General features: G+C 41.7%; 1 protein-coding gene and 1 pseudogene across 1 annotated transcript; one reads left to right on the top strand and one right to left on the bottom strand.

Annotated features, from left to right (window-relative positions):
• Positions 1 to 769: 769 nt before the first annotated feature.
• LOC110065040 (uncharacterized) lies at positions 770 to 8,601 on the bottom strand. Its single transcript, XM_089292300.1, has 6 exons — positions 8,585 to 8,601; positions 7,636 to 7,829; positions 6,619 to 6,744; positions 4,332 to 5,882; positions 3,746 to 4,112; positions 770 to 3,211 (listed from the first exon to the last, which is right to left on the bottom strand). The coding sequence occupies exons 1-5, from the start codon at positions 8,599 to 8,601 to the stop codon at positions 3,748 to 3,750; spliced, it is 2,253 nt and encodes a 750-aa protein (XP_089148426.1). The 3' UTR covers positions 770 to 3,211; positions 3,746 to 3,747.
• Positions 8,456 to 10,899, top strand: LOC149110510 (uncharacterized; annotated as a pseudogene).
• Positions 10,900 to 21,195: the final 10,296 nt, after the last annotated feature.

Here is a 21,195-nt window from a genome sequence, read left to right as displayed (position 1 = left end):
GGGAATATATCATCTTTGTGCATCGTTATTTTCACGTCATTATGCTAATTAGGACTGCGGTCTTTGTTGACAAAAGTACAGCTTAAACTTCTTCTTCTAACTTTTTACAGTCTCAACTGCCCCAAAATTTTATTGCATATTTTTACAGAGGAACATTGCTCTTTAAGTGGAGGGTAAATTTGGGATCTCAAGTGATGCACTTTTAGCGATATTTTTGTTTAAATTTCGCCTTTTTTATGGCGCTTCATGAGTAGTTCGAAAGGGAAGAAATTTAAAATTCTGTAGTTCTTGATGAGACTGCCAAAACAGCCTCTCAACGTAACAAGAAACATTTGCTTGTCTCGAATGAAGGATTTTTACCCGGATTTATAACGTTTTCTTAGTGTGGCAAATTGTTAAAAATGTGCCCTAAAATGGCCGCGGAAAGCCCTCTCAGAGGGGCAAAACCAAGATGGTCGCCCCAGCACTAAAATACCGATCGAATTGAACTGAAAGTTATATTTTTGTGAATCACTTATGTAGATCATTCATCTAAGAAAGTTTGAAGAATTTGATTTTTTCTGGTCCAAATGACCATGGTTGATAATTACGGAGGGGGGCTCTTAAGATTTAGAAGAAAGGAACACACAATCAGGCATTTTTATTAGAGATTAGTAACTTAACGGATACCTATCATAACATACTAGTAGTAATCAGAGATTATGAGAATGCGTTCGACGCTCTCACTTTAATATATAATTATATATCGTAAATAAATGATTTTACTAGCTGACTTTCAACCTTTGTCTATTGCTAAAATCAACATTTTTCAGCAGCAACCGAGGTTTTACAGTCACATATACATAGTGTCAAAGTCCATGCTAGTGAAGAGGTCACGATTTGCTGATACGTTGCGTGACGCTGCCAGTTTCTGTAGTCTCTCAAGTTTCATAGAGTATTTAAATTACGTACATTATTCTAAGCTAGCATCTGCAGTCGCGTGCTCGTTTCGCGACTAATTCGAGTATTTCCCCTGATGAATAAAGTAGTCTTATGGATCTTGCCTTCAGAGTACTTTTCCACCGATTCCAAACAATAAAAATTTCGACAGGATAAAGACTGAGCTATCTGTCGCGACAGGAACTAGTCAACAAATGCAATCAAAATGTAGCTGCTCCCACGGTTTATCATCCCAAAGCCAAGTCGTGTTAATAAACAAGGACAATTCCCTCAGATTGCGATAAATACTGCCGTCGAAGCGTTTAAATTCGCCAAAATCTAACGCTGAGAGCACATAATGGCGAGGCGTACGGCGACTGAATGGAAAGAAGTCAAAAAAAGATCCATCGGAAAGACGAGCTCACATGGCCTGCTCACATATTCACATGTTCGCCACATGTCTTATCACATGTCTTAGCATTAAATGGCACCAGTTTACTGGCCGTGACGTGTCCCTGCACAAATCAAGCGAGGTGGCCATTTTGGTGTCCTTACAGGAATGTGGTTTTTTTCGGCCTATAACCGTGCACAGGGAGACCAACTCTGAAAAGCCACAGGTCAAAATTAGGTTTGCGTTCCACTTCGTCGAACGCAATTAACCTAAAAATCTTTAATCGTTACCCGGTAAGAGCCACCATTCCATTAAGACCCTCTCTTTTCCCCATATCAACAGACCATAATTTCTTCTCACACGACTCCGAAAGAACCTTTTATCTGAGGCACGAGGCCTATAAATATCTTGAATAATAGGAGAGTATATATATGAAGTAGTATAATTAGAAGTTTAAGCATGTAAACTGTGGTTAATGAGCTCTATAGCCGACATCATAGTTGTCATCCAAGGTTGTCATCAGTTCTGTTATCTTACCCCTATTAGCCATTGTGTGATAACCTTAGGTCAATATCCAATGCAACACAATCGTTTTACCATATGGGAAATCATACGACAAAGCTCCCAGTGATTTTTCACCATGCTGTCATGTGATTTCAGCGTGCTATACCCCTCCCAACTCCTTCAATCCCCAGTTAGTAAAATCCCATTGTTTTCTGACCCTGTCCCAGCTGTGAGCTAGTATTCAAGATAGGCCGTTCTCCGCTTTCCCCCCCGTCCCCGGCCTCCCTCCCTGTATTGGTAGCTTTGTTCTTTCCCATCTTTTTCCTCCATGTAGTTGTAATTACCTTTCGTGAGAAGGTGGCTTTCGCCTGCTGAGCCTTCTCGGTTTATTCACGGCCACATTCTATTTGTTATATTGTGTGAAACCATAGCTGCTTAGTCTATAAAGGTTTCTTGGTGGCAGGGAAGTGCAACCTAAGCTGCACTTTGCCCCACAGTAAGTGCTATGGCCACCCTTGGAAATAGGTCCGGATCTCTCCAGGATGGTGTCATCGTACCATCTGACCTATTGTCCTCCCAGAGGGGCACCCCTCTTCTGGTCCATCCTATGTTACCAAGGAAATAGATCCGGATCTCTCCAGGATGGTGCCATCGTACCATCTGACCTATTGTCCTCCCAGAGTGGCACCCCTCTTCTGGTCCCCTTAGTAACATAGGTTCCCCTAGAGACGCCGCTACTCTAGGCTCTGTCTTCCCTGCCACCCACGTTTTGCTACCATAATCAGTGTTTTGTTTCTGTTTCCTGCATCTACCCAGCAACAGGGGAGGGGGGTTGCAATGTTGGTACTGTTAGATCTGCCCCTCCCCCTGTGTGGGTGTGGCTTTAATAATTTATACTAAATTGCACAGCAGCAGGGTCTCATTAATATTTTGTTTCACTACAAATTTTCAACTGACTAAAAACAGCAAAATGGAAACTTGACTCATCACCTTAATCAAATTACGATAACAAAGTAAGTCAGTAAGTAAGTAAGAGACTGTATTTTATGAGGGCAACACTCAACAGTAACTAAATTACTGAAAAACTTGTGACCCTCTAAAAGTAAAGTACAATTCAGTCAAAACTGTACACCTGATAATGAAGGTTAAACTTTTTAAAATTAGTTACCGAGATATCCCAAAATGGATTTCAATGAAACACTTCTAGTAGATTGTTGTAATATATAGTAAAAAGTTGTAAAGTTTAAGCTGTAAAAAGTTGTGAAGTTAAAGTTGTAATATATGGCAAAAAGCTCAAGTTATGTCAGCGTTTTATCACCAAGACGTAGTGAGCAACAAAATCATTTCATATCCATGTCAACTTTATTTGCTGACGACTGACGTTTGGATTGCTGAGACCTGGAATCGAAATAAGATGCAACATTATTTTCAGTTAAAACACGAAAATGTGCTACTAAAGACCTACCTCTTAACTTGGACCCTGTTAAAATAAAAAAAAAATCCAGAATTTGCGAAAAATGAAACTTCTTTGACGTGAAGCGAAATACCGGAATACAACGAGGATCGAAATCCATCAATCACATGCAACAAGTTGACACGGGCGGTGGCAACTTAGTCAATCGACTTGTAGCGTGATGAAAAGTAGCTATAGCTAGTAAAAATATCACGATGTACAGTTCAAGTGACCACACGATAGAAATACAATAATACACTTTATCATAATTTTCATGAATTCTTGTCAGAATAAAAACAAGTGTAGTTGATGCATTTACTAGAACAGACATAGGCATTGACATGAAGCCATGTTTAGTTTTTCGAGAAGGTCAAGTTTGCCTAAGCTTATACAGTTGTTTTATGTAGTATTGATTCTCGTTAGAGCTCTATGAAAACTCGCATATATCTGAGATGAGTGTCTTCAAATTAGTCACGCACCATTAAAGGGCGGTTGTAAGCCCAAATGTGTCTGTCTGTGTCCCTTGATTGCTTTTTACTTTGACGCTCTTGTTTACTTTCCAGTTTCTTGTGTGTAACTCCATGGTGTTCCCATCCCTGTGTTTACCTTCCCCAGGCATCAGAGTGATACTCATGGCCCCGCTATCTTTCGCGGAAGAGGCAATGGAAGGCTTATCCACCGTGCCTGTTTGTAGCTGGGTTTTTAAGACATTTTTACCAACCATGCCACGAATTTCTCCTTGCAAGTCATTGAGAGGGAGAAGCAAAGCTAAACAGCAAGAAAAAGACCAGTGTGGATTTTTTCGCCATTCATTGAAGTATTGAAATAAGTAAACCAGGTACTGTACTGAAAGGCACAAAAATAAGACGAAAGGTGTTTTCAACTTGAGTAATATTTACCTTAAAAGTTCAATTATCTTATGTAAGAGTACCTTCAGTATGTAGGAGTTATTTAAGATTAATTGAACTAAGAATAATTGAACCAACATCGCCTTCCCGTATCAAAGCTTGGTTAAATTAAATTATGAGGTAGATTACTGGCAATTCATATTGCATGCAAGCTTACCAACAAGTAGGCCAATCACCAGAGAATTTGCTCCAAGTATCAATACATTCATCGCCTTTGCGTCTGTGTCTCGGTCAACCGAGCCTGATATATTCTCTGCTGGAATTCTGCTCACAGCTCCAACACCCAAGTTGACTACAGTAACGGCAAGGGACGTAGACATCAATCTGTTCTCGAACACATCGCGTATGGGCTTGACCCAGCAGAAAAGCATTCCATACATTCCAGCGACAACCCATGCCAAGCCAATGTAGGATCGGCTCTCATGTCCCACGAGAATGAGAGCGGATGTGAGAATTACTTTACGAGATATTTCAATAAGTTCCCAATACCATGAACGAGTTTGGTAGTTTTCAAACAGAAAACGTAATCCTGTGATCATTTCTGTACCAAGGCCTGTATCACTGTCTGCTGCGGTTAGTATTGTTCTGCGTTTTCTCCAGAGGGCGATGAATGAGGCGGTAGGCAGAGCAAAGATGTATGCGGTAGCAATGTATGCCACGGTAAGTAAGTGGTTGTACTTTGCTCCTTGACATTTGACACTATAATCCACTTTGAGGTACGCGTCACAGATCTCTTCATTTTGGTCCCTGCAGAGTTGCCGGCAAGCGAACGGCAGGACACTGGCTGTCTTGGAACACGTGCTAAGGTAGGTTACATACAGGAAAAAAAACAAATTTCTGTACAAAACCTCTTTTGCCTGTGAAATTTTGCTCGACTTTTCCTCGTCATCTAGGCCTTGCCGTTTTAAGATGATCCTCTTACGGATGCAGTAAATGATGCCAAAAGCGCCAATGACACCGATATTCATTGCCACAATCAGACATAAGTCTCCAAGGGCATCCACGCGTAGTCCTGGGAAAAGGCAATGGATTGGTGCAATCTGAAGTAAATTCATCTGGAGTATACCTGAATACTTGGAGATAGCTTTGAGGGAACCTGGCCATTTTATGTAGGAAAACACTTCCAGTAAACCATGGGTCACCTGGTAAAAGCCGATCACGATCTTAAGTTTTGAGAAAAATGTGTCCACTAGATTGCCTCCTCCACCCTGCTTGACCCTTGTTTTGCTCTTCCAGACCAGAAGGGCAACAGTTATCGATACAATGGCCGCAATAATGACTAACTGTCCCACAATCCATTTTCTTGACGGACATTGTTTACATGTTTGCAACTGTTTGTAATATCCTGAACTGCAAACTGCGCAAACTGGTCCTTCGTACTCATGTTTACATGGTGAATCTAAGCCACCTTCGCAAGAATCTTCAAATGGGCATTTATAAGGCGTTGGAATCGGATAAGGATATTGTATGGAGAACCTATCTAACGCTGGTGAAGATGCCAAAAGGTTTTGAATAAAGTCTCTGTAACGTTGTTTGTATGTCTCGTTACGCCACTGCCACCAGAAACCAGGTTTTAAAGAAGCATACTCATCTTTACATAACAGTCCACCTTGCCCACATTTGTGACACTCGGCGAATAGATTGGTTCGATAAAATCCTCCCAGGCATGGACAAGCACGGTATCCAGCGAAAAAGTCAGTTTCTGTCCCTAGTGACAGGTAAGAAAAAAAGATGTAAGTCTTGTTAAGGTTTCTCAAACAAGCAAAAATACTTGGAATTCATGATTCAGTTTGATCTAAATGAAGGGAGATCGGTAGTAGTGGCGCTGCTAAAAATTACATTTACAAGCCCTTTGGATTAATGAATTGCTTCGTGTCAAACTCTATGTACTGTAGCTAAGTTGAATGTGACATTTTGTGGCTTGTTCTTGTTTCCAGGTTGGCATGGACATTTTTGCAATTGCCTCCTATTTCTAGTATGTTTGTGACAGAAGGCTCATCAAGAGTGCGGCTCTCAGCCACTTTTGGAAATTCATTATCCGAGGTTTTAGAATTATCAGTAGTGGTCGCTAGTTGGTTTATTCAGTTTATGTAAGTGTTATTTGTTAGAAAAAAAATTATGGTGTTGAAAGTATTCAATGCATTAAATTGTATATTGTGAGTAATAGCGGTGAATTATTAGTTAGTATATATTGTATTGTAATTACGTAACGTACTGTAAATAAAGATCTCAAGATTCCAGATGAAAAGAAGGAAAATCTAATCTCCTTAATTCTGTAAATCCACCTTTTTTGATATTAGCTACATGTATCATTCAATCGGAACATTTACAGACTTGGTAAGGTTGCAAATATTCAGACTATTCCTTCAAGACCCTTGTATATTTTACAAATTCCCTAAAAGACTAGTAGGCATGCGTACAATAGGTTGACATGTTGGTTATACCTAGTGGACAGGCTTTACAATCCAGGACGGATTTTCCTGGAGCTTTGTCAAATGAGACGTAAGAACCATTCGGACATTTCTTACAGTCATGGGCGATGTAACCGAGAGTGTCAGAATAAAATCCACCTAAGACGAGAAAAGGTTGTTAGACTAAACAAAAAGCCTGTTTCACGTAATATTTTTCTTTATTAGTATTTTTAGCTACCCTTTTGTGACTTAATAACTATCACGTAAAGACCAATATCGCCAATATACATAGTTACGCCCTAAACCCGAACTATTTAACACCCTTTATTAGTGCTTGTCGATTTCACAAAGATAAAACCGTCGAGTTTATGCGCAAAGTAGTATATTACGTGGAGGTTGTTAAAACATTTATACAAATTTAAGCTGCGAGTGCTCGAACTTCGCGCGCATAAATGACAGAGTCCTAAAAGAAAGAAAAGGTAAATGAGATGATTTATGGGAGTCAGTACATTTTTTTAATTTTGCAAAATGTTAATGCCATGTCAAACCGAGGTCTTGTAAGGAAGTTTTTCAAAATTTCTTCGATCCATGCGTCTTTTGACTTTTACTTCCGATGACTTGCTTGACTACTGTAGATTCCGATATGTCTCAGACTGAATTGTGACTGGTTACAATTTTTAACAAATGTTCTATTCTACTCTATGTTCTTTTCTTCTAGAATGTCCTGTTTCACTCTATTGGTCATAAATACAGTTGTAATTGGTGTAAAGTCACGAATTATTTTTTCTCGTAAGTCATAGCTAGCTCCCTTTTCAAGGACATGTTACAAAAACGTAGTTTGTCTTTACAAAGGGCTGTGAAGGAAATGAAGCGCGGTTTAAAGGCTGCATAAAAAGTTCTTCGGTACCGTTGCCCTGACAAAAAAAAGTTAACAAATACAGAAACCAGAAACATAAGAGGCCCCTTGGTGGCAATTTGTTTGCTTTATAAGGTTAGGAAGAAAGCTTAAAACCAACTGGATGAAGGTTTTTTACATGACGGATTACATACCTGGCAGGCAGTCTATACATCCTTGGTTTGTACTAGACGAAGGTTTCAGAAAAGTCCCCAGAGGACAAGGTAGAAACACATCATAACTGGTATCATTTTCAGGGTCTTGCCTGAACCCTGAAACTAACAGAGCTGATCTTAAATTTCCGTTCACAGGGACTTTGATCCCTTCTGTACGTGAATCACGAGGATACCTAGGAGATAAAATGAACTATCAAATTTTATTTATAGGGATACAAGTTTTAAAATCATTGAAATAATACTAATCTTTCTTCCTTATTTTTCTCTGTTTTCTTGTACCCTTTCTTTGATCATTGACATGTGTCTCGACTGATAATTCTTACTAGTACATTTCCAGAAGTGATCAAGAATCGGACGTTCTGATAGTGGTCAGTTCTCTACTTGGTTACCAAATAAACATGGCAGGCACATGCTGAATGGGATTTTCATTACCTCAAGAGACTTCACCACAAGTCTGGTGAATTTTAAAAATTAACTTCCATTGCCTTTGGACCGACAATTCTTCAAGAAGTGCTATTTAAGGCATTCAAAAATCGCAAACGCGGTGGTTTCCTAGATCATACTTGACAGACTGTTTCACAGATTAGTTGCAAGGGTCCGAAATTTCTTTTGCTTATAATTGAGTCTCTCAATTTTCGACGCGTACGGTGAGCGCAACAATTCATACAGGTACTGTATGAATTGCTTTTTCGTACTGTTTCGTTTGTTAATATTACTGCCAAAACAAGTGACATTTTGGCTGTGAAATCACATTAAAATGTACGTACGGTGGGCGATGCCGACCGTCAGGCCACTGCATACAATGTAAACCATGCTGTTGGCACTTCTGCTTCTACTACTCAAGTACTACTACTGTTTGACTAACCAATGCACGCGCACTTAAATACCATATGTGTAACTATATGTGGGCCACATGGGACGAACTGACCTTAGAGGATAAAACATCTTTTTAGAATACTAACCCAAACACTTTCACGCGACTCTCAGTAGCGAACTACAAAGTTCTTGTAACAACGAATAGAAACAAGACTAACGTGGTAGCTACAAGATAACAAACAATCGATGATCTCGTACACACGTTTTCAGTTGTGCTTTGAATATGGATGACCGATTAAATGCAGCTTTTTGGACTTCAGAAAAACAAAATGGTGATGTACTATGTGCTGCTTGAAAGCTGGATTTTTGAAAGGACAGGTGTTGGGAACTAGTCCCGAGACCCCTCTCGGTCCCGGAATCCGGGACATAGATTGTGTATGTGAGGAGATCGCACATGGCAGAAATACAGTTTCTCTTGCTGTTAATACCTCGTCTGTTCCTTGCTTCTCGTGGCACGCAGCGCTAGACTTGGTGTCAGAAGTGGGATCAACCTTTTTTTTTAGAACCGCCCCAGCGAAAACTTCGATCACGAAACCTCTTCTCGCAACGTTACGTTGGATACACAAACTCATGGCGTCGAACCTCAAGCGCCCAGAACTCAACCTAACCGGAAACATTTCCGAAAATTTTAAAAACTTCGAAGTCAGGTTCAATGATTATTGCGTTCAAGCAGACTACTGTAACCTGGACAAAGACCCAGAGACGGAGCCAGCCGAGTATTACAAGAAACCCCAGCTCGAAATCGCCGCACTTCGATCGGCCATGCCAGACGAAGCACTTCAGGTAATACGATACACGATAGAACCTCAGATCGCGACTGTTGACAGAGCCAAACCTTGGATATGGATGGCGAAACTTCGCATCCACTACACGGGATCGACCGGCAGTTCAATTCTGGCCGACAGATTTAAGTTTTGGGGCCATAACCAAACCCTGACCGAATCGGTACAAGCATGGGAAGTAAGAATTAGGCAAGCCGGAAGCCTGTGCTCTTACGGAACACTCAGTGACGAAATGTACCGCGACAAATTTATATTTGGACTCAACAACGACGCCATGCGAGCCGAGTTGCTAAAAACACATCTCAAGCCTGACAACACACCTAAGAGCATGGCAGATGTGGTGACCGAAGCCAAGGCCCTAGAGTCTGCCTACACCGCAAACAAGCTGATAACCGACTCCTCAAAATCAACCACCGAGGAACGAGTCCACTGGGTGAAACATAAAGAAATGAAACTACGAAGAGAGCCTGGAACATGCCACTGGTGTGGAGACAAACGGGGACCTCACCCATGGAAACAATGCCCAGCACGGGGCAAAACATGCTCGAAATGCGGTATCAATGACCACTTCGCCAATGTCTGCCTGGCAAACGGCCAACCACCACAACGACGGGGAGGCCCATTGCCTCCTTCCACTCGCAACAACTAGAACCCCAGCCAAACACCCAGTAACAGGGGCAGCAGTCGACGTCGGGAAGATGTGCATCACTTGCAATTTAGTGGAGACGAACCAACCGACCACATGGTATATGCGGATTATTATCACGAGCAATGTTACTCTCTAGGAACTCCACAGAAGAAGAGGAAATACTTTGTAAAACTGGCCCTGTCAGCTACCGGCTCACACTTCCAGCCAATTACATTCCAAATTGACACAGCAGCCTCGTGCAACACCCTATCTCATAGTACCCTCGCCACTCTAGGCCAAGACATCCACATGTCAAAATCACCTTTTCTCTTACAACCATATGGGAACACTCGCCCACTGAGACCTTTGGGCCAAGTCGAGCTGCTATGCCAAAGGAAAAATCAGTATGTCACCCTAACCTTCCAAATCCTACCAGATGACATCATGGCCAACAAGCCCGCCCTCTTATCAGGGGGCGACAGTGAAAGATTGGGACTTATCAGAATTGAATCAGACACTATCTTCTCTCTATCTCCGTCAGTAACGATCGCCCACTACAACGAAGCACAGGACACCCCGCCCACTGCACAGGAAATGCAAGCACAAGAGCAAGTGGAATGCAATCACATCGAACAACTCCACAACAACAGACCAAGAACCTGCAACCCACTCCCTTCTCCGTCTCAACCGATCAACATCCCTGCTAAACGGCGACTACCCCCCGCAGGTGCGCTTCAAAAAGAACACATTCTAATGGAATATGCTGAGAACTTTGAAGGTCTCGGCTGCCTTGGGACCCCTGTGCATTTTGAAATCAAACACGATGTAACACCAGTTCAAATGCCTATCCACCGCATCCCAGTGGCAAAACGGGCGGCAGAAAAGAGTGCCCTAGACAAATACGAGAACGCCGGCATCATAACTAAGGTTGATGAACCAACTCCATGGTGCTGAAATGAAGTCATCAGAGAAACTCCCAGAAAAGTCCGACTATGCATCGACCCCAGCCAGACGGTAAATAAAGCCATCCTTCGTCCCATTTACCAAATGCCAACCCTCAACGAGCAGCTTCATAAACTAGCCCATGCAAAATGCTTCTCTCTTGTTGATGTACGCGATGGATTCCTCCACATACCTCTTGACGAAGAGTCCTCGCGCATGACCACAATGCACACCTCTTATGGCCGCTACCGCTGGCAACGCCTTCCCTTCGGGATCTCAAGTGCTCCAGAAGAATTTCAGATGCGACTTATTTCTGCTCTGGAGGGTCTAGAGGGCATAATCTGTATAGCTGACGACATTTTGGTCTTTGGAGAGGGAACAGATTTCACTGAAGCTGAGCGAGATCATGATCGTCGCTTTGTAGCCCTAATGGAACATTAAACTAAACCCCACAAAACTGCAGTTCAAGTTACCAGAGGTGAAGTTTATGGGCAACATCATCACAGCAAATGGGATGAAAGCTGACCCTGACAAAGTCACTGCGATAACTACTATGCCCAAACCGAGAAACAAGGCAGCCCTCTTACGCTTTCTGGGAATGGCCAACTACCTATCGCCATACTGCTCAAATCTGAGTACCGTCATTAGACCCCTCACTGCCCTAACACAGAAAGATCTCCCATTCTCCTGGACAGAGGTTCAAGAAAGAGCATTCAATGATGCAAAGCAATTGATCGCCACTGCACCAATCCTCCAATACTATGATCTAGCGAAACCTGTGGTACTCCAAGTAGACGCCAGCGAGGAAGGCCTGGGGGGAGCGCTCCTCCAACCAAATGCTGACGGTAAACTCCAACCAGTCGCCTTTACCTCAAACAGCCTGAACAGCACAGAACAGCGCTACTCTCAACTCGAAAAGGAATGTCTTGCCATCTGCAACACGTTTGGGAAATTTGATCATTGGCTATTTGGCAAGTCAGACATCACAGTGCACACCGACCACCAACCCCTAGAAACCATCTACAAGAAACCACTTCATAAGTCACCCGCACGTCTTCAGCGAATGCTAATGCGACTTCAGAGATATCAGTTTAGCCTACATTACAAGAAAGGTACAAGCCTTCATATAGCAGACACACTATCCCGCGCTGCTTTACCCACCCCAGTGCATGCAAATGTAACAGGGTTTGAAGTGTTCCGCCTTGAACTTGAACACTCCGAGAATGACCACAACCCCCGTCTCACAGATGTCACAGAAGAACTCCTCAAATCAGAAACCAAAAGGGATCAAACCCTGACTGATCTACAACAAACTATCATCTCTGGCTGGCCCGACGACAAACAACACCTGGCCACCAACCTCCGCCCTTTCTGGACCTTCAGAGAGGAACTAAGCATACACAATGGAATCATTTGCAAAGGTCAGCAAGTCCTAGTTCCACAGTCCATGTACTCAACAATGCTTGGGAAAATACATGCGAACCACTTTGGAGCAGAGTCAAACATTCGCATGGCCCGCGAAGTCCTATTCTGGCCAGGCATGAGGAAAGCCATTTCAGACATGTGCGACACCTGCAGTGTCTGTGCCCAGTACAGTAAAACTCTTACAAAAGAACCTATGAAGTCGTTACCAATCCCAACGCAGCCGTGGCAAATTGTGAGCCAAGATATCTTTAGCCATGAGCAGAAGGACTACCTGGTTACTGTCTGCCATTTCTCGGACTGGATAGAAGTCGACGAACTCCAGGACACCCTCTCCGCCACAGTAATAAACAAGACCAAGGCCCACTTTGCGCGGTTTGGCATACCACAGATGTGCCATACTGACAATGGCTCACAATTCGCAAGCAAGGAATATGAGGACTTTGCCACACAATATGGATTCAAACACACTACCTCCTCACCATATCACCCTAGAGGCAATGGGAGAGCCGAAGCTGCCGTCAAAGTGGCCAAAACAGCACTGAAGAAATCCACTGACCTCCAGTCCGCACTGCTAAATTACAGGAACACGCCGCCCCAGGGACTCACATATTCACCTGCACAGCGTATGCTCTGTCGACGTACAAGGACAACACTGCCAACACCAAACCACCTCATCAAGCCTTCACCCGTGAACCTAGCTGTCGTCACTCAAGAGCTCACCTTGAAGCGAGCTGCGAGCAAACGCTACTACGACAGCTCACCAACCAAAGTACATCCCGAGCTTGCTGTTGGCTCAAGCGTTTATGCGAAACCTCCACCTACACAGAGGGGTCATCCATGCATACAGGGAACTATCCTCTCCCAGGACAGACCCAGATCATACACCATTCAGACACCGAACAGCACCATCCGTAGAAACCGGGTTCATATCACGCCAACAGTTGAACAGTCTCCTCCACCAACACAGACCACCCCTCCGCCACTGATCCAGGAACCACCACCGGACAACGGCAACGTCACCATAACACCACAAGCAGAAGAAACTGTAGTTACATGTAACAATCATCCCCCAGCGCAGACACAACACGCAGAAACAGAGAGACTCTCAAAAAATGGGTCCACGAATCTTGCAACTCTAGCCAGCCAAGACAAACCTACAGAACCCATTCTAGGGAACACAAGAACAAGAACGAGGATCATCAAACCTCCTTCGAGGTTTGAAGACTATGAACTGACCTAGAGGTCTACATTGACTTACAGTTGCTTATTCTCTTAGGCCATTTATAGGGCCCATTGTTGTATTTTGTAAGAGACATTTCCTTTTTTTTATATAAGGGGGGAGATGTTGGGAACTAGTCCCGAGACCCCTCTCGGTCCCGGAATCCGGGACATAGATTGTGTATGTGAGGAGATCGCACATGGCAGAAATACAGTTTCTCTTGCTGTTAATACCTCGTCTGTTCCTTGCTTCTCGTGGCACGCAGCGCTAGACTCAGGTAAAGCTACGGCCGATAAAATGACTACGAAGCCGTCGGTAAAAAAAAAAAAAAAAAAATGAAATTATGCTTTGGAGTGAATAATCAATTGAAACACGCTGAAAGAAAAAAAAATCGTGTTTTTGAAATTTTGAACGTTTTTATTCCTCTAAATAATTCGTTATTTTAAAGTAGAATACCAGTGGATCGATTGTATTTCCATTATTCACTTAGATTCTGGGAAACTCGCGAGAGTAAGTAGTCTATTAATGGTATTGAATAAAAAAGAGTGAATGTCAAGATGCCCATGCCATTTTTTTTTCTCATTTGAAAGTCTTTATCACATCAAAATGGCCGTGTCTCACTGAGCTTGAAACAGGGATCGTCCTGTAAACAATGGCAGTTTTAATGCCACTGAAATAAGGTTTTTATCCGTAGGTCATATGTCATTTAAATATTGAGCTAGAGAGGTAAAAAACGAAGGCCAGGAGGGGTACTTTGGGAATTTCTGGGGGGGGGGGGGGGGATGTGCCGCTGGGACCCTGGAACCTTTAGGCTATACCAGAGCTAGTTCAGCTGAATTTTGCTAACCTATACTAGAGTAAACTCATCAAATCCCCCCATCTATCGACACTGTTGAGGCTGATTTGTGTAAATTTAAACTTGCCGATTTGATTTTTGTATATTTTTGAGTGGCAATTCCTGGTTTCCTTACTCTAGATAAAATCTTTAACGAACCAGTCAGTTTTATGAAAAATGATACCCTATTCTAGACCCAAACGCTCTGATTTATATACCCTATCCTAGAGTAAACTGCTTGAAAACCATACCCTTCACAGCGGCCCATATCTATATAGCCCATATATGGCAGTGCCCCCCCTCCCCGGGAACGAAGGTGACTGAGCGCACTAGCATTGTTAAGAAAAAGTGCAAAACGTTACGGTAACAGAATACATAAGGAGATGTGACACCGTTGAAAACATGCATGAAGTTATCTACGCTGCTTGTCCGAAACGTTACCACAAAGAAAGTAATATAATAATAATAATAATAATAATGATAATAATATTAATAATAATAATAATAATAATCACTTTATTTAAGTGTCGATGTATTTAGCACCAATGTGCTAATTGCGGACACTGTAAATAAATAAACAAATATTTCAAATATAACATAAACTCTTAGGAATCCCAACTGATAGGAGGCTGACCAGTTGGCTATTTACACAACGCGGTCGAGGAGCTGAACTCGGGGCTACTGAGAACAAATCGAGATAGCGGTAGGGCGGAGGATTTGAACCAGGGACCTCCAGATTTCAAATCCAGCGCCCTAAACCACTCGGCCACGCCGCCTCCGCTTAGTCGAGGAAATTGAGATAATTTTTCAGTTAAACTCTTATCGCTTCCACACCGAGAGAAGATGCCATAGATTTTCCCGGAGGAGTCGATCAAAATTGATTTATACTTTGCGATTGAAATGTATTACAAACAGCTTTGCTTCGCAAGTAAATATATAAAAGATCATATATTTGAGCTATGGAGGAAGATGTAAAGACAACAATGATTATAGCAGTTACGCATGCAACTAAGGCACAGCTGCATGTTCGACATGCAAGGAATTGTTCTATTTGAAAGAGACACTGACAGGTATATTGTGCAGTTCTGGTCAGGAGAGTGATATTTTAATGTTCGCGCTGTTCTCTTCGTCATGATCCTGGAAGAGAAGTATATCAAAATAAACGTGGCAATATTATCATTTTAGAAGTTCCAGTATTGCTCTAGAACGAAGATCTAGTGCCCAAATTGAAGATCTAGTGCCTAGATTGAAGATCTAGGAAGGAAATCCGGGACTTTATCACCATATGCAAATCCATAAATATATAAAATCTTCTACTAGAGAAACATGGGGCATTCTTCTTGACAGCTATAGCGAAAAACCTGTCACTTATTCCTCAACCTGATTCCGCCATTTTTGTCAAGCATTTGAAAATATCATGGGATTGAAATTTCTCAGTGTTAGAGGAGCCATGGTTTAAATGTAGTATTTTTTTGAACATAAAACCGGTAACAACAGCGAAAAATCCGGTAATAGACATAAAACCAGTAACAACAGACAACATTTCTCGATTCCGACTGGATAAGCTAAGAGCTGTGCCGTTTCAGCGTGACACGATTGCAAAAGGTGAAATACCAGCGCAAATCACAACAAAGATTTCCGAAATAAGCACGAAGATTCACAACAAAACTGGCGATGGTCATCCGAGGTCCTTTTTAAGGTTGTCGAAGCTGTTTCTTCCCACCCTTACTGCGCCCGCAAATTCACACGCCACGTCATGCATCGAGCGCGCGTCAAGTAGCAAATTGAACAGTGATAGGGCAGATGGCCATTGCTATAGCTTTGCCTGGATTTAACGACCTTGGACGTTCGTTGAGCCCTATATATCTTTTGATGGATCATTTTCACTTCCGATTTTGGCGAAAAAATGAAGAAAATCTACGCATTATAAATTTGATTTTTTTGCAAAATGCACCGTCGAGTTCCATTTTTTTTTACATGACTTTTCCCTTTTGTGTGCGGGGGTTTTAAATGCCTCTTGCAGGGTTAAGTTTTGTGGAAACGTTGACAACATTTGGAATTATTAACGCAACGGATTCACTTATACAAACTAGACGCTTTGCTGCGTGTACCCAGGCAGTCGTTATACTGAGAAGCACTAGCTATATTGCAATTGAGCTAAATGTTCTGCATTTGAAGTTGTACGAAATTCAATCGAATCGATGTGCTTAAGCTATTCTGGTTTTGATGGCATTTCTTGGAATCGATTAATAGCTTATTACACGTGTGCAGGTCTTTAGGGCGTGAAAAGAGTTGAGGTCTTTATATCAGCCTATAAACGTTTCAGTCTATTTTCCTCAGCCTTTGTCGTTGTTATTTGCGTTTCTCAAGCAAGCGAGACATTTTGAATTTCCGAGTTATGGCGGTGCGTGACATAGACCTACGAACGCGTTTGTCGAAAAACATATACTTATGTCGTGAGTTTTGGCCTACTCAGCAGTTAAAGTACTAGGAAAAGTGCTTATGTAAATGCTTGTTTGTTCAGTACAGGTAATCAGTCGCCTAGATAGCCAAAGTAAGCTCCAGATGTTTACACTATTTTCCGCCGCAATGTTGGCGTACCGCGGAGGCACTGGTCTCTGTAAATTTTTGCAAAATATTTCGACGAATATCTGAGCTTGGGAAAACGCACAGACTTAAAAATCAGCGAAGTGTCATCTTTATTAATCTCCTATAACATCACAATTTCTGGATTTAATCCACTAAATGTTTGTCGAATAAATTTTTTATTGCGTCAGGATTGCGTGACCGTGCAAGCCAAGAATTGTTTTGCTGGGGTCAACATATATGTACATTAGTTTCTTTCAGCTTAAATGTACAATAATTCGCTACGTGGGTTTCACTCTTGTAAAGACACATAACTCTGTTACAAGAAAATAACGAGAAAATATCGTTTAGTTCGAGATTTTATCTTTATTATGCTTAACGAAGTTTCTCGGAGCGTTTTACTTAGGTGTACTCGAACAGACACATTCGTAAACAAATTTTCTAACCTTTCTGCTCTTGTTGCTCAGACGTTCTTGAGTTCGTGCTGGGATTCTACTTGGTTCACGATCATACGATGACGCTTCTGAAGATGCTTTTTATCAAGTTGAAGAGTTGATAACCCCGGTTGATGGCTCCTTTGGTATAACACTGTGATTCTTGATAAATTCACTCAAAATGTTCGCTCGTAAGTTGATCTCTCGTAAGGCTTGCGGACCGACCCGTTCCGAAAACGCTTAATGTCCTCTAGTGTTGTGTTCGTTTGTATATGATGTGTTCGTTTGTATATGATTTCATCGCCCCAGAAATCATGGAATCCGTGCTAACTTTTCACGACGACAACTTCTGTAAATTCCATGTGTTGTACCCATGCACAGGTGAGGCATGCGCTTTAGGGACCAGACGGCGATTTGTGACTGAACGAGACGAAACAAAAAAAAAAAAAAAACGGAGCCGAAATTTAAACCCAGGCCTCACTGCCTTGGTAAATATTACTAGAATAGTTTGTCTCCGTTGATTCATCTTTGATATTTTAAGCTAAAAACCCTGTACACCACGCCAATTTTTCAAAATCAGACTAGGTTTCCACACGCTTTATCTCTGAAACGAAGTCCGTGACCCCCAATATTTTCATTTCATTTATCTGTTTGCAGTAGTAGTTTGAAGTTCGAGTGGAACATTTTCGCACGGACGTCCTGAAGGCTAACCGAAAATAATCAGATTTCTGGAAATCCCAAAGAATAAAGAGAAGACATCAGAAAACTACCAAATACCAGCGAAAATATTTGAAAGATTTTCAAATGTTAGCCAAACACTTCCGAACATTTCCAAAGGGGTCCGAAACGTACCCGAAGAGTAAAAGGTTGGCCGAAGATCATGCGAAGATTTCCCAAGATTTTTTAATATTATCGGAAGGTTTTCGAATACGTTCGTAATTTCCCTAAGCTATTTGGAAACGAAGACCAAGGACACTTCCCACATGTCTGAGTAATGAATGTACAGCCAAACCTTAATGCAAGTGATTTTTACAAGAAATCACACGATTCTTCTCATGAAATTTAATGTGAATAAACACTTGTAAGTTTACTAGTGTTTATTCACTTCAAATTGCGCTATAAATCAGTTGATTACCTCTACTTAGCAAATAAAGAAGCCTCGACTGTGCTCTGTTCTGTTGTAAAGCACGCAGGAAGCGGTAGACCACGAAAGAAGTGTAGGGGAAAACACGAGACGTAGTCGAGTGTTTTTCCCTACTTCTTGAGTGCTCTACCGCTTCCTAAGTGCTAACGAAGCGACAGCTGTCAATCACCGACTAGACTTCAGCTAATCTTTCAGTTCCGAGTAGTTTGGAGCGGCTTTCGAGAGAAGAACAACGCTTTCAAAGTTGGCTTTTTCATTAATATTTCAAATAAGGATCTAAAAGCAGCTAAAGGTTTGTAGTCCAAAGGAATCCGGCCGTACTGTGGCTCATAAAAACGTGCACTTTTCCAATGGAAATTACGAAACAAGGAGCTCAAAGCTTACGGATGAAAATGTGAAATGCTGAGTTGAATTTGAAAGGAGCTACGGTTATTTACGGCTTGCAGCCGCTTGCAGCAAGATTGCTTGAACTAGCGTAAAAGTTAGAAAGACTAAACCGCTCCCACTGGTTCTACTCCGAGCACAGAAGAAAATATCAGAGCAAGCTTTGAACTGACCACTCGTCGGTTCATTTCACTGAGATGACCAGAGAACGAGCGTTACTACACTGAATGTAAGTGTTGTTTGAGCAATTGCATTTTTACAAAAAGAAAGCTTCGCATCATAAGCAGAGACAGCTCAATTATTGTTTTCTGTCGTTGTTTTACCTCTTAAGTATAATTTCTGCCGTCGTACGCGTAACAACTATATTGTTTTAGGGTTTATTCTTTTATTGAAGCATTGGTTAGGTCGAGAATTTGTTTATTTCGCTACGTATTTTGTCGGCGGGAATCTAGCAAAACTTGTCATTTTGGTACAGTTTTAACACTACTGTTGCTAACAATAGTCTCCGTGAGCCACATTTACTGCAGACATAGAGCTTGTTTCCATTGCGTTTGTCTCCGTCACAAGGGATGTTTAATTTGAGTCAAATTTGTCAAAATTCGGAATCAACAATTTGAAAGCCAGCTTACCGTCATTAACCCGTGCTCTGTTCTCTGATAAATCACGCTTTTTCAGCCAATCAAAGCGCGCGTTATATGAAAACTTTATTATAAATATGATTATTAAAATGAGATACGTCACAGTTGTAAATCCTGAACACGAATACCAACGAATGAATCAAATGTCAATGCCTCCAGCTCTGTCCGCAGCAGGAATCTGCATTTATCAGAAATTGCTAATGTCACGAAGGGGTTAAAGGCAAATACAACAACAACAACAACAACAACATCAACAACAACAAAACAAAAGCAAAAATCAAAACTTAACGTGGAAAACCCCTATTCTGTTTCAGTTACGCAGAAAAAAATAGAACTTTAACATTTTATTGGCGGATCTAGGGGAGGGGCTGGGGGGGACCGGGCTCCCCTTATTTTGGAAAAAAAATCGCAGAAGGAAGAAAAGCCGGCAGGGCAAGCAAACCAAACTCAAGGTCTGGATCCGCCACTGCATTTATCGTAACAAATAATACATTTAGCTTTTTTAGCCCTAAGACGTACGTAGAAACTTTTGAGCCACAAGTATGCTCTAATACATTATTGAGCCATATTAGACAGGTAACATGAATAAATGGGTAAGCTAGCAATTCTTTATGGAGAAGGTTTGCAGCTTTTCAAGACCATGTTTTAGATAATTTGATGGAGCTAAGGCGCCTCAACTGAGGTTAATCTAATGAAATAATTCAAATGACACGGTACTACTAATTACAATAATAATTTACCTCCTTAACGATGTAAAAAATGTGACGATCGAGGCTCATCTCGTACCCAGCTAGATCCCTCTAATTTAATTGTCGGAAGTACACGCAAAGTCACACCCGCACCATGCTTCAATTTCTTTTTTTTTGGGGGGGGGAGGGTGGGGGTTGGAGGAAACCCCCTCCCTGCGTTTTCGTTGGAATAGGAAATCTCTAAGAAATTTTCTTTAAAGCGAACATTATCGCTATCCCTTCACAGTTTGTTATTTGAGCAGCTTGTTTTAATGGTCAACATTTGGTTGCAGTACATGCAACTGAGTGCTCGGCATACTTGTCTGGCCCATCTAAGAGAAACTCCCACGCTCTTTAACTTTTGAATCTACGTTAGTGAAAAAAAGTATACGGACAAATATCTCTCCTGAAACAGCGAATTTCCGATATTAGAAAGATACTAGACGATTACAGTGTTAAGTGAGATTCCGGGCTCAATTGAACTGAGTTTAGTCAACCTTGGTCCTTTTCGACTCTGCAAATACCTCGTTGTTGAACTCGTTGAGGTTCACTTATCACGAATTTCTTGTCAAGTGATTTGTTCCAGCGCCCATGTTTCGTCTTCCTATTCGTCAGTGTTGCTGTTTAATTAAGGTTTTAGGGAGCAATAGACCAGTGCACTTGCATCGACCTAACAAATTCTCTTTCCGCTTTGGACTACGATATTTTGTTTGGACTAAATGAGCAGCGGATTAAACTCAACATGCCTCAGTAGCCTCAACACTCTTTAAAAATATATTAATTAAGATGACATGTGAAACTTTCCAAATAGTCAAGGGCGGATGCGTTTGTCAGAATAGTGGCAGAATAATAGCACAAAGATTCATCAGTAAATCTGTTGGTGAAACTTACATCGAAATGGTATTATTGCCAATTCTA

This window comes from Orbicella faveolata, unplaced genomic scaffold (genome assembly GCF_042242905.1).
Source record: "Orbicella faveolata isolate gen_17 unplaced genomic scaffold, um_ofav_v1 contig_24, whole genome shotgun sequence".
NCBI classification, from domain to species: domain Eukaryota; kingdom Metazoa; phylum Cnidaria; class Anthozoa; order Scleractinia; family Merulinidae; genus Orbicella; species Orbicella faveolata.
This window is presented reverse-complemented; position numbering and strand designations above follow the sequence as displayed.

Coding starts and splice junctions, on each gene's coding strand:
- LOC110065040 (XM_089292300.1), bottom strand. Junction 6,745..7,635: donor ATGTATAGACTGCCTGCCAG/GTATGTAATCCG, acceptor TTCTCGTCTTAG/GTGGATTTTATTCTGACACT. Junction 5,883..6,618: donor TTGTAAAGCCTGTCCACTAG/GTATAACCAACA, acceptor ACCTGTCACTAG/GGACAGAAACTGACTTTTTC.